Source organism: Physeter macrocephalus, chromosome 20, assembly GCF_002837175.3.
Source record: "Physeter macrocephalus isolate SW-GA chromosome 20, ASM283717v5, whole genome shotgun sequence".
Taxonomy (NCBI): domain Eukaryota; kingdom Metazoa; phylum Chordata; class Mammalia; order Artiodactyla; family Physeteridae; genus Physeter; species Physeter macrocephalus.
In genome coordinates, this window is record NC_041233.1 from 25,674,603 (window position 1) to 25,688,137 (window position 13,535).

General features: G+C 36.5%; 2 protein-coding genes across 13 annotated transcripts in view; one reads left to right on the forward strand and one right to left on the reverse strand.

The window, feature by feature from the left end:
* ADK (adenosine kinase) overlaps positions 1–13,535 on the forward strand; it is a 494,936-nt gene that overhangs the window by 181,217 nt on the left and 300,184 nt on the right. The window lies entirely within an intron of this gene.
* Positions 11,628–13,298, reverse strand: LOC102989829 (proteolipid protein 2-like). The gene is given in 1 exon segment (XM_055081151.1): positions 11,628–13,298. A coding segment is annotated over 1 exon segment (459 nt). The 5' UTR covers positions 13,031–13,298; the 3' UTR covers positions 11,628–12,571.

The following is a 13,535-nucleotide window of genomic DNA, read 5'->3' on the forward strand; positions in this document are numbered from 1 at the left end:
CGGCAGGCGGACTCTCAACCACTGCGCCACCAGGGAAGCCCTTGCTTCTGTTTTATGTTTTGGTTTATTGGCTGTAAGGCATGTGGGATCTTAGCTCCCAGACCAGGGATCGAACCTGCACCCCCTGCATTGGAAGGCAAACTCTTAACCACTGGACCACCAGGGAAGTCCCCATAAACCATTTAATTCTATATGTTTTCCATTGGCATATGCCATCTGTAATATGTGTTTTTTGTTACAGGTATTTTGAAAATAATTCAGTTCTTCTGTAAAGACAAGAAGAATAACAAGATAGATGAAATTCATAGATAGTAACCTGGTAGGTTTTAAGATTGAGGCAAAACTCATAGGATATTTTAAGTATAGGTAGTAAATAAACAAGTAGCTTGGGAAACAGGCAAAGTTGATACAATTTGTTAAATATAAATAGCAAGTAAGTTTATAACTTGTAAGACTGCTAAAGACAGCATAAAGAAAAACTGTGTTTTAATAAACAAGAGTATTACTGATACATAGAAAGAGATGGAAAGACCATATTATGATCATATACCACTAGGCTCACCTCTCCAAAGATCACTCATTAGTGAAACTTACTATGTTCTCATTCTAACCCCCACATGCATATAACCCAGGAAAGGCAAATAAAGCCATGGCTGTTCAGGCTCTTTTCCAAAGTGTTCCTGATTTTTAATATCTCCCAGGGACTCCTGTCTGTGGGCTCCCTTGCTCAGACTGTGGCCCTGTTCTCATAATGATACCATCATCATCAGGGAAGGCAGATGAGGTGAAAAGTAGATGATGTTTGAACATTCAGGCAGTGTGGTCCTTATACTTGTTTGCACCCTGTGTGTTAACTTACTCCAACTCTCTCCCTTGCTTCTTGTGTGTTTTAAATGGATACATCTGTGATTTAAGCATCTTAATTGGTTGGTAGGCCCTTTCCGTTCTGTGTCCTCTGGGATAGTTTGCTTATGTATGTATTGGAGTCTACCAGGGCTTTAAGATAATTTCCCCACATCACACCAGGTTTAGATCGATTTTTCCTTGTTCGGTAGTTTAACAACACTAACTCTTATGGTAGCTATGGAAAAATATGCTGAAACATTGAAAGAGAATGTTACTTGGCAAAAATCATCACTTCTATGAAAGAAGAACTGGAAGTCATATGAAGAGTAAAGGTTAACATTGACAATGTAGAGCTCATTCTGTCAGATCTTACCAACAATCATACTTTGATATATCAAGTGATGTGACAAATCATGTCAACAAGAAAATGTTCCCATTAGCTCTTAGATAATTTAATTTGTTAAAACATGTTTTTGAAGATTTTAATGAAACCACAGGCAACATAAAACAGTATTGTTATCATGTCCAAATATAATTTCTAGACTTTTCTCATCTACATATTTGACAGACAGTGCAAATTTAAATTTTGACAAATTCTATTCAGTGTAAATTATTAATGAAAAAGATTTTATCTTCTAAATATCCTGCACACCTTGTATACAACACTGCTAAAAAATGGGATGTGATTTGCTTACCTATGATATTGATGCTTTCATAGTGACCGTTTTTGGTCACTTTTCAGTTTTTTTAAAAAGTGCAGATGCACTTAATGTGATTTTTGACTTTAAAAAAATGGAAGGAGATAGCCTCCTTGGCCATGTGCCTAAAAGATGGCTATAATTGTTGCTGGACCTAGAAAATACGTCCTGCAGAATAATATTTTTAGAATGTGAGACAAGAAGAATGTCCTTATCTAATGTGGCAATACATTGAAGATGAGAATGCAGAGAAAGATTACAGTAAAACAAATTTATATGCCATTTCTCCAAAAGTGTTTGATGATATTTGAAGAGGCCATAAGGAGGCTAGGAAAAACTCATATAACAAACAAATGACTCATTTTTGTGTAATATGACTGCTTTATATCTCAAGAGGGGGAAAAGTTCACTATAGAAGGGCAGCCAACTTAATTAGGGCTTTCTCAATGTCTTTACTAAAACTGTAAGTTACTTGGAGTCCAACTTTGATAACAGAAATTGCAGTCACCATTGTGGTTTGGAGTGTTTTGAAATAATGTTCATTTTAGGCATGGATAGTATATGTAATGAATCTATAAATGCAAAGGACATGATTGAATAAGCAGTTGGAATACCAAAACAAGCATTTAGATAGATTCAAGGTAGATGAATATTTTGTAGAGCTAGAAACTAATTCTTCTATATCTAAATGCCTGCTATTGCTAGTAAATAAAATCCTAAGTATTCCATGCTCAAATGCTTTTGTTGAAAGAATATTTAGCTTGATGTCATCATGTTGGACTGACACCAAGAATGTGGAGATAACAGCAGAGCCATAAGTCAAAGTGAAATTTACTTTTATCTATATTCAGTTTTACCACACATTAAAGAAGGTGTCCTATGGTTTTAATCAGTTCAGAGAAGTATTATTGGAAAGGAAACACACAGAGTTAAAATATTCTTTTATTTCATGCGACAAAAAGGAACACGTCATTGTTATTTTTTTCTAAATTTTGGTAACATCTGTTTAATCCAACTGTACTTACTCTTCTTTTTAAAAATCTTATATTTATGTACGTTAAGAACATACAATATGGCCTATAGAAATTTAAATACGTAATAAAGAGTTTTAAAAAGTTAAATAAGTTGCTATATTTATTTAAACAAAAGAAATGATTGTTATATTTTCCCATACATATACTGTTTAGTTAGTCCTTCTTTTAATTATTACTAATTGCCACTTGTTAATTATTCATATTATTTCATTTAAATAATAGCACTTATGTAACAGAAAAGGAAATAATACAGAATAGTATATAATTTCAATTAAGTACTGAAATAATAACCATGGACTGGGTGGCTTAAACAAGAGAAATTAATTTTCTCAGGGATCAAGGAAGCTTAGAAGTCTAAGATCAAGGTGTTGGCTACTTTGGTTTCTTCAGGGTCCTTTCTTCTCTTGCTGCTTCTTCAAATATTTGTCCTTCTGTGCATACCCTTCATGTCTCTCTGTGTGTTCCTATTAACACACAGAGAGGTGTCTTCTTATAAAGACACCAGTTAGATTGGATTAGGGCCTAACATAAATGCTTCATTTTAACTTAATGACTCCTTTAAAGCCCCAATCTCCAAATATAGTTGCATTCTGAAATCTTGGAGGTTAGGGCTTCAACATATGAGTTTTGGGAGGACACAGTCCATGACAAGTACTCATTTGTTTATATTTTTTTATTGGTAGTATACCATTTTGATCCCCATCTTCTTTACTTTTTTGTATGTGTTTTAGTTATTTTCTTGGTTAATTTGGGGATTACAATTAACATTCTAAACTTATAACAACCTAGTTTGAATAGTACCAACTTAGTTTCAATGACATAAACACTGTGCCCCTTTATATCTCCATCCTCCCCCTTTATATTGTTGTTGTCCCTGATTATATCTTTATTCATTGTGTGCTCGTTAACACAGATTTATAATGATTGTATAATTCATTTTACCTTGTAAATCCTCTAGGAATAAAAGAGGAGTTGCAGACCAAAAATGTGGTAATACTGGCTTTTTTTTTTGCCTTAGAATTCTTCATTTATTTTTTTCTTCAGGGACTGCTTGGCCATTTTAAGGGCACATCAAGTTTTTTTGTTTTTTTTTTAACGTCTTTACTGGAGTATAATTGCTTTACGATGGTGTGTTAGTTTCTGCTTTATAACACAGTGAATCAGTTATACATATACATATGTCCCCATATCTCTTCCCTCTTGTGTATCCCTCCCTCTCACCCTCCCTATCCCACCCCTCTAGGTGGTCACAAAGCACCGAGCTGATCTCCTGTGCTATGCGGCTGCTCCCCACTAGCTATCTATTTTATGTTTGGTGTAGTGTATATATGTCTCTGCCACTCTCTCACTTTGTCCCAGCTTACCCTTCCTCCTCCCCATATCCTCAAATCCATTCTCTAGTAGGTCTGCGTCTTTATTCCCATCTTGCCCCTAGGTTCTTCATGACCTTTTTTTTTTTTTTTTTTTTTTTTTTTTTTTTAAGATTCCATATATATGTGTTAGCATACGGTATTTGTTTTTCTCTTTCTGACTTACTTCACTCTGTTCAGCCACTATGGAGAACAGTATGGAGGTTCCTTAAAAAACTACAAATAGAACTACCATGCGACCCAGCAATCCCACTACTGGGCATATACCCTGAGAAAACCATAATTCAAAAAGAGTCATGTACCACAATGTTCATTGCAGCTCTGTTTACAATAGCCAGGATATGGAAGCAACCTAAGTGTCCATCAACAGATGAATGGCTAAAGAAGATGTGGCACATATATACAATACTGGCTTTTATATTTTCCTATGTAGTTACCTTATCACTGTTCTTTATTTCTTGTTATGTTTTTAGGTTACTGTCTAGTGTCCTTTCATTTCAGTCTGTAGGACTCCTTTTAGCATTTCTTGTAGGGCAGGTCTGCTATTAACAACCTCCTTAAGCTTTTGTGTTTTATCTGGGAATGTCTTAATTTATCCTTTATTCTTATTTATTTATGTATTGGCTGTGCTGCGCAGCTTGTGGGATCTCAGGTCCCCAACCAGGGATTGAACCTGGGCCACAGCAGTGAAAGCCTGGAATCCTAACCACTAGGCCACCAGGGAACTCCCTATCCTTTACTCTTAAAGGATAGTTTTGCCAGATGTAGAATTCTTGGTTGATAGTTCTTTTATTACTTGAAATATGTCATAGCATTGCCTTCTGGCTTGCATGGTTTCTGATGAGAAATCAGCTTGCTTGCCTGCTTGCTTGTTTGTTTTATGTATGTATGTATGTATGTATGTATGTATGTATGGCTGCATTGGGTCTTTGCTGCTGCGCACGGGCTTTCTCTAGTTGCAGCGAGCGGGAGCTACTGTTCATTGCGGTGCAGGGGCTTCTCACTGCGGTGGCTTCTCATTACGGAGCACGGGCTCTAGGCACATGGGCTTCGGTAGTTGTGGCACGCGGGCTTCAGTAGTTGTGGCACACAGGCTTAGTTGCTCCGTGGCATGTGGGATCTTCCTGGACCAGGGCTCGAACCCATGTCCCCTGCATTGGCAGGCGAATTCTTAACCACTGCGCCACCAGGGAAGCCCAAGAAATATTATTAATATTATCGAGGACCCCTTATTCTTGACAAATTGCTTCTCTCAGCTTTTAAGATTCTTTCTCTATCTTTTGATAATTTAGTCAAGTCTTGGTGTGAATCTCTTTGGGTTTATTCTCCTTGGAGTTTATGGAGCTTCTTGGATGTGTAGGTTTCTGTATTTCATCAGTTTGGGAATTTTTTGGCCATATGTTTTCAAATATTTTTTTCTGCTCCTTTCTCTCTTCTGCAATTCCTACAGTACATATGTTGGTGTACTTGATAGGGTTTTGTTTGTTTATTTTTGTTTTAATGCATCTTTGGAAAGAGTTTGGAGCTGCCTACCCCATCAAGTTGCTCCATAATTATCTTTATATATGTATTTTTTGGTCTGTTATATTTGTTCCTGTGTTGGGATTCTAAAAAGTTGGTCACACTGTTTTAAGGCCAGTGGCCTATTGTTTTCTATTCATATCCTGGGCTATTGGTTTTCATAAACCTTACCTACTTATTTGTATTACCTCTTTGCAATCTTTATTTTATACTATTGTATACTCTCTCAACCTTTAGAGCCTCATAACAGCCTGTGAGATAGGAAAAAAGATGTGATCTCATTTTAATGAAAAGGATTCTGATTAAATAAGATAGATAAAAATGCCATGGTTGGTAACTAAGCAGATCAGAATTAGAACCCAGGTCTTCTAACTGGAAACTTCTGATTGCTCTCCTTACTGGAGATTTCTCTCTCTTCCTTAGTGGACTTCAGTTTTGACTTGTCCATATATGTTAGATTTGAGTAACGTTTCACATACTCTCTCCACTTTTTACAGTCTCCTTCAATTTGGGAAGAATTGGAGGTTGTCAGAGAGAATCAAGTAGCCATCATTTTTAATACAGTTCTAATTAAACCAGCTCTTCCCTTCATGCTTCTGAGAGACAGCAGTTTTTTTGGTGTTTAGATATCTTTTTGCTCCATGGCAGTATATGCTTTTTTCTGACTCGTATTTTTCAGAAGACTCATGACCAGCTACATATGGTATTCCTATATTGTTTTAAGTTATATAAGTTCACTATTAAGTTTCCTGCAAATTGATTTACTGATCTTTCTAATGTTCTATACCTGTTAAAAATTAGTCATTTTTGCATATGTTCTGGGCATCTAATCAAATATTTTAAGTGCCTTCTCAGTCTTTTTTACCTGAAGTATAAGTAGATCATCGTTGGAATCAGTTATTTCTTCTTCCTCTCATCCCCCAAAGTGTTGAGGCTATATGGATTTTTATGATTTGCTATTCAATAATAAAGAGTAATCATTTTCTTATTATTTTAATAACTGCCATTTTTTCTAAATAAAGTATATTTTTCTTTCTCATTTAAAGCAAAGATCTTAGGGATAAAATAGTACTTCATTCTTTGCTGTAATTGAAATCATTTATTGAAAACTACTAAATGTGTATATGTTCCTTGCCAAATAGCCCTCTCTCCTCCATTTTTCTTCAGGAAGTAGAATATGTTCCTAATTACAAATTTTCTTCCTTAATCATTTATATAAATCCATCAGTAATACATTTGATTCTTTTCTTCACGTAAGTATTCAACATTTCTCTTGGTCACTTGAATTCTTATATCCTTACTTCTAATTCCTCACCTGGTTCTCTCATTATTGACTTTTCAATCTTTCTTTTTTCTCATCTCTCTCACAGTTAGATAAGCCTCTGTGTTTAACTTCTAGTGAAATTTCAACCAAGCTTTTGTTTTTAATGAAATTTTGAGAAAACTGTCTTGTGCCAGTATTTTTACGATTTATACAGGATGGCTGTTGGGGTGTGTGGAGGGGGGAGGGGTGCTTTAATTGTTTTTTTCATACAAACATCATGTAATGAACCAGTTTTCAGAATTGTGTTTTAAAGTTTTCCCAAACTCTTTGTATAAGTACCTAAAAACATTTTTTATAAAGTTTATACAATTATGTTTGAATGAATAGAAACATGTTCAACCCAGAATTGTAAAGTTATTTTAAGAACCATGTAGCATTTCCAATTAAGTCATAGTATTTAGAAGTTAAAATTGATGAAAATTGAGAGCCTCATGTTTTCTTTTGTAGACCTTTTAAAGAAAAACAGTTAATCTATGTGGCTTTTCTGTATGAATAAATATTATTCTGATTATCTCTTTTTATGACCTATTTCACCTGAAAAAAACTATATAGAGATTAAAAGGTAGATATATCTCGGAATCTGGGAACAGTGCAGACTGCTTAGATCTAAAGAGAAGAAATGACATTGGAGTGATCAAAGAGAATTCTCCCTTCTAATGCCTTACACCTGGAGCAGTTGCAGAACTGTCAATAGCACAACTACATTTATAAATATCAGAGCAGGATGTGGCAGACGGTGATACAACACAGAGTCTTGTCAAACCTTTATGTCACTAAAAAGGAGGTTCCTTTTAGTGCCAATTTTAAGATTAATGAATAATTTTAAGTAACTTAGGTCTTACAAAATAAAGTTGACTATTAAAATTGTGAATTTCTCTTTGCAATTGAAAAATTTAAGTATGAATTAACACCTCCCTTCTTTGGTAATCTTTTTCTTTGTTGAATAAGACTGTGAGAGATTTTAGTAGCTAAACTAAGGTGAAGAAAGTAGTGTTTTGTTTTCCTGAAGGATATTTTTAATGTGTTTGTGACATCCTTCTATGTTAAGTCAGATTGTTTAATGGAAAGCAAAACCTATAGTTTCTCTCTTCCTTCCTTATCTCCCCCTCCTCTTTTCTCTTTCCTTCTTCTTTTCATTCTGCTTTTTGTCCTTTAAGCCTTATTTTATGTCTTGTGTTAAGGAATTCTTTCGCCACTGTTAGTAAAACATGCTTTTAGTTTTGTCTCAGTAGTTAAGGTGTGCTCTGAGGTTGTATAGTATAAATCTACACCTACACGTCATAAACTATCCACTTTATGAAAGAAAGCATACCTTTTACACTTATGAACCTTAATGTGGTACATTGTCCTGCAGTATGACATTAAACATGGGTACAGTTTGAGATTGTGTCTCTCCTGCCTAAGAGCAAAGCAACAAGTGCTTCAGTAAGGAAAACCACAAGTTGCAGGATCTTATTTCATTCAGGGGATAAAATTCTTGCCTTGATTCCATTCCTTTTCATTCTATTTTGTAATTAGGTTTCAAGAACTTTTAAAAATAAATGTCTTGTTAATTAATATATTTATTTGAACTGAAAAATAAAGTCAAATCTCTTCTGGGAGAGAAAAATGTCTCATTTGTTTGGTTGGTTGGGCAATGAATATGATGTTTGCCATTTAAATTACATAGTGGTACTGTCAACTGCCATGTTTTTTTTTTTTTTTGGCATGCAGGCCTCTCACTGTTGTGGCCTCTCCCGTTGCGGAGCACAGGCTCCGGACGCGCAGGCTCATCGGCCATGGCTCACGGGCCCAGCCGCTCCGCAGCATGCGGGATCCTCCCGGAGCTGGGCACGAACCTGTGTGCCCTGCATCGGCAGGCGGACTCTCGACCACTGCGCCACCAGGGAAGCCCAACTGCCATGTTTTTTAAGACAAACTTTTCTAGAGTATTGCTGTTTTCTTTGGTATTTTTGGCAATAAGATAGTTGAGAGAAAGTAAAAAACAAAATAGTCTAAATTTTAGCTTAGCACAGCATAGTGGCTTAGGGAATGTGCTGTGCAATAAGCAAAGCTGGGCAAATACAGACTTGGGCAAGTCATCTAACCTTTTTTTTTTTTAATATAATATGTTTTATTTATTTGTTATTTATATTTTATTTATTTATTTGTTTTTTAAAATTTATTTCTGGCTGCATTGGGTCTACGTTGCTAAGCTCAGGCTTTCTCTAGTTGCGATGAGCTGGGGCTACTCTTTGTTGTGGTGTGCTTCTCATTGCAGTGGCTTCTCCTGTTGCAGAGCACAGGCTCTAGGCACGCGGGCTTCAGTAGTTGCAGCACGCGGGCTCAGTAGTTGCGGCATGTGGGCCCTAGAGCGTGCGGGCTTCGGTAGTTTTGGTGCACGTGCTCAGTAGTTGTGGCGCACGGGTTAGTTGCTCCGCGACATGTGGGATCTTCCTGGACCAGGGGTCAAACCCATGTCCCCTGAATTGGCAGGCGGATTCTTAACCACTGCACAACCAGGGAAGTCCCAAGTCACGTAACCTTTTCAAGTTTCAGTTTCCTCTTCTGTAAAATGGGAATAATGATAGTACTTTTATAGGCTAACATTCTTAAAAGGGAAAATGGGACTCAGATATGAAATGAACACGTCACCAATTTTATTTAACTCTAATTAGTGTACAGGTGAGATTTTGCAATTTATTTAAAGGTGATTTCAAAGACTGGAGATACATGTGGTCCATGAAATCAATCTACAAATATTACAAAACTGACTTTGGTGGGGTGGCGGATTTCATTTGTGTCTCTACAGGGCAGATTTTATTTTCTGATTTTTTTTATAGGCAATAATTATTGCTATAAGTAATATACAATTTACAAACTCATGAAATAGCTTAAAGGTATATGCTTCATGATAGGGAAGAATAATTCTAATCTTTGTATTTTCACAGATTTTATTAAGAATAGTTGTTGAGTTGGCAACATAATTGTTTTCCCTTGTTAGCCTATTGCTATAATTTATTATTTTAATATTTTTCCTTCTTTTATTAGTTTTGTATTCATTAAAATATAAGCATCATGAGGGCAGGCACTTTGTTTTGTTCCCTGCTGTGTGTCCTCAACATCTCCAATAATCTCTGTGACTTGGAAGACTTTCAGTGAACATATTTTGAGTGATTGAAGTGATTAATAGATATAACCCTATATGAGAAAGTTGTATTTTTCTTTACTGCTCGATTCTCTGGTTTGTATTAATTTTATTTAGTGTTTTGACAGGGCAAAAGCATAATTTCTGTACAAGCATAGGTATTTATTTTAATCTAATTATTGAATTTTTTTCTTTTAATGTCATGCGTTGGTATATTTTGACAGCGATATAAACAAAGTTTATAATGAAGAGTATAATCTTTGGAGGCAAAAATCTGGATTCTAGACCTGGTTCTTCTCTGAGTTGCCGTCAACTCTTTGAGCAGTAGTTTCTTCACAAGTAAAATGAGATGATAACTCAAAACACTATAACCTTGTAATTTATTAAGAGAATTAAATGTGGTAATACAAATAAATTACCTAGGAAGGTTCATGGCACATAGTAAACGATCAAAAAAGCTTAGCTGTGCTGTTAAACTATTATTATTTTAGTTGGGTTTGATTTTTGGTGTGTTATTTCATGGAGTTGTAAAAGTTTATATTTATTCTGTAAAAGCAGTCATTTCAATAGTGTCCTAAAAATCTGTGCTTACATATACAGTTAGTTATATAACTATCTCTGATTTGAAGGACTCACACGTGTAATTTAATACAATGGTGATTTGTCACATAAATAATAGATATGATAAAGTAAAATGTGGGACCCTAATGAATACCCTTTTATAAGTTGGTATTCAAGATGTTTACATTCTTTTTAATACATGCTCTCATAAGATATTCACCATACTGAATAAAATAACATTCTGATTGTTACTTGGAACAATGAACAATTTAGCTAACTTCTGAGGCTTAAATCAAAGGTTTGAATTTTGCTTAACAATACATTTTGTGCTCTATGAATGAGGAATTTTAAAGCATTTGATAATCATTTAAGGTTCCCCATTAAGCCCTGAATTTAGTTGATAATATCCAAGACAAAGCGTATAGGAAAATGATGTTTTTTTTTTAAATTTTAAGTTGGGTATTATCGCAAAATGTTCTTGATTCCACTGGAAGAAATTCAAATTATGTAAAAGAAAATGTTTCAGACAGTTTTTATTGTAACAGTACTTTATGAATAGGCTCTTGAATATAACAGCTTATTGATAAAAATTTTGAATTTGTAAATGAATCAGGCATCTGTCTTAAATCTTAGGAAATTGCTCTTCATTCTTCATAGATATAGTCTGCGTATTGTAGTTCACCATCAACTTTTGGAATCTATAATAATGAATTGTCAAATTGAGAATCTGTGATATTACTTTCCAGGTTCTACTAATTTGCCTGCTAGTCATCTTTAACTGTTAGAAAGTGAGCCAAAATGCTGGCTTCCTAGGTACTATCCTGTGCATTGCTGCTTATAGGTGACCAAATACTGAGAACCCCCATTCCCCACTTCTTGTCTTTTGTTTTCCCCCTCAGAGGCATTGTTGCCATCCATTAAGAGCCAGTAACTTCCTGTTTTCTAAGTTTATTTCTGTACCAGTCAATATTCTTATTCCATCTTCGGCATTTTCAGGAGCATGCATTCACATTGATTTATAAAGTTATTTAAATATGTACCTGTTTAATATTTATATTATTAGGAAATGAAAGGCCTGATCTTCTGTTAATGAAATTTGAAATAAGTGCAAGGTAAATAGGATGAGGTATGTTTTCTCTTTTTGAAATTAAACTATGTGTATGTTTGGCCCTAAAGATAAATATGTATTCATGTATACACAGAGTTGGTGAGGTAAAATGAAGAATTGACCTAAGGAACCTTATCTCATTTCTACTGTCCTACCTGGATCCCTCCCATGTAAAGCGTTTAGAATCCAGTAGGCAGTGATACAATCCTTGGCCTCATTTTCATAGACCTTACTTGGTAGTAATTGCTGTCCATCCCATCATGACAGCTATAATTTCCTTCTTTCACAAAGTCTCTACGTGAAAATTAACGGCTATGCAGTGGACTTTTCAAATAAGGGAGAAGAAGATTGGATGGATGGGTGGAAGTTAGCTGACCATTGATAAGCTCTGTTCTTGGTAGGCGTAGCGGGTTGATTGCATGTGGTGTCTAGTTAAATTGAAGAACTTTGCCGTTTACTGTTTGTGTATTTAGAAGTGATTTAACAACATGTAACAGAAAACTGTGAAAATTTTGAGGATTTAAAAATTTGAGATCTGGCAGAATAAGAAACTTAGAGAGGTTTGATTTATTTTTCCCCCTAATAATCTGCTTATTGTTTATTTATTCCTCCACAGAGCCCCCTTCCCCCCCCACACACCCATACCCCCCCCACCCCACTCCCACACGGACACTGAGGAGGTTGTTTGGAATGGGTTACAAGCTGGGGCCTGGAGTCTTGAAACCTGAGGCACCCTCTTCCATCATTTTGTGGCTTAGGTGGGGGTATTGTCCAGGCAGAACTGGTGTCTCCGTTTGGATACTGCAGAAGGAAGGGGAACCTAGGCACACCCATAAAGGTGGCCATACCCAGAGGAGTTGATTGGCAGGCTGGAAGACAAATTTTCTCGATAAAGGTACTTTTACCTCAGTTGTGGACTGGGAGGAATTATTTCGACGGCAGTGTTATTTGCAGGTTGCTGAGAGAAATGAAGGGAGTTCACCTACATTGGGCCATCTGCAGGATCACTAGGGGCTGCTGTATGTCTTTGCTGCCGCAAGGGGAAGGTAATGTAGGCATCATAGCCAAAGAGGCATGCAGGGATTAGGCCCAGTACCCCTGCGACGATTTTGGAGTGGTTACCTCTCTCAACAAGTACAACAATGGAGGTGATCAGGTAGAGGATGACCGCTACGAGGGTTCGCAAGAAATCACTCCAAGGCCAGTTGATGATCTGTATCTTGGTGTGCAGGTCACACATGTAGACGACAAAGAAGAGAGCAGCAAAGATCATCTCTATCACCGACAAGGAGGAGTATCCAGATGTTGAGGCACTGAAGCAGATCAGAATCACCAGGCACAATATAATTTCAGCAAACAGGAGAATTCCCTGTCGGGTGTGTGAGAATTTGGATCAGGCGGCCCGGCAGCCGGGGGCCGAGAGGCGCTCGGAATCCGCCATGGCGTGGACCGGAGTCCTGAGAGGCGCGGAGGATCTGCTCGCTTGTGGGTTCGAGGACTGTGCACACCCAGACCTCTTGCCCGCCGTCTGACCAGGAAGGGGGCCCCAGGGCGAAGGGAGAGGTTTGATTTTATGAAAGCAATACCAGTTATAGTCTTTTATGAAGATGGCATATAATTTATGCAAATATGAACAATTAAATAATATGTTTCATTAGATAGATCAGATTACTTTCATTAATGTTCAGAATAGTAATTATTCATATTTATGGACCACTAGGGATTTGTGCTTTATGTAACAGTTGTCACCTTCTCTCTCTCTTTTTTTTAAAATAAATTTATTTATTTTTGGCTACGTTGGGTCTTTGTTGCTTTGCACAGGTTTCTCTAGTTGCAGCACACAGGTTTCTTGTTGCGGTGGCTTTTCGTCGCGGAGCATGGGCTCTAGGCGCATGGGCATCAGTAGTTGTGGCACATGGGCTGAGTACTTGTGGCTTGGGGGTTCT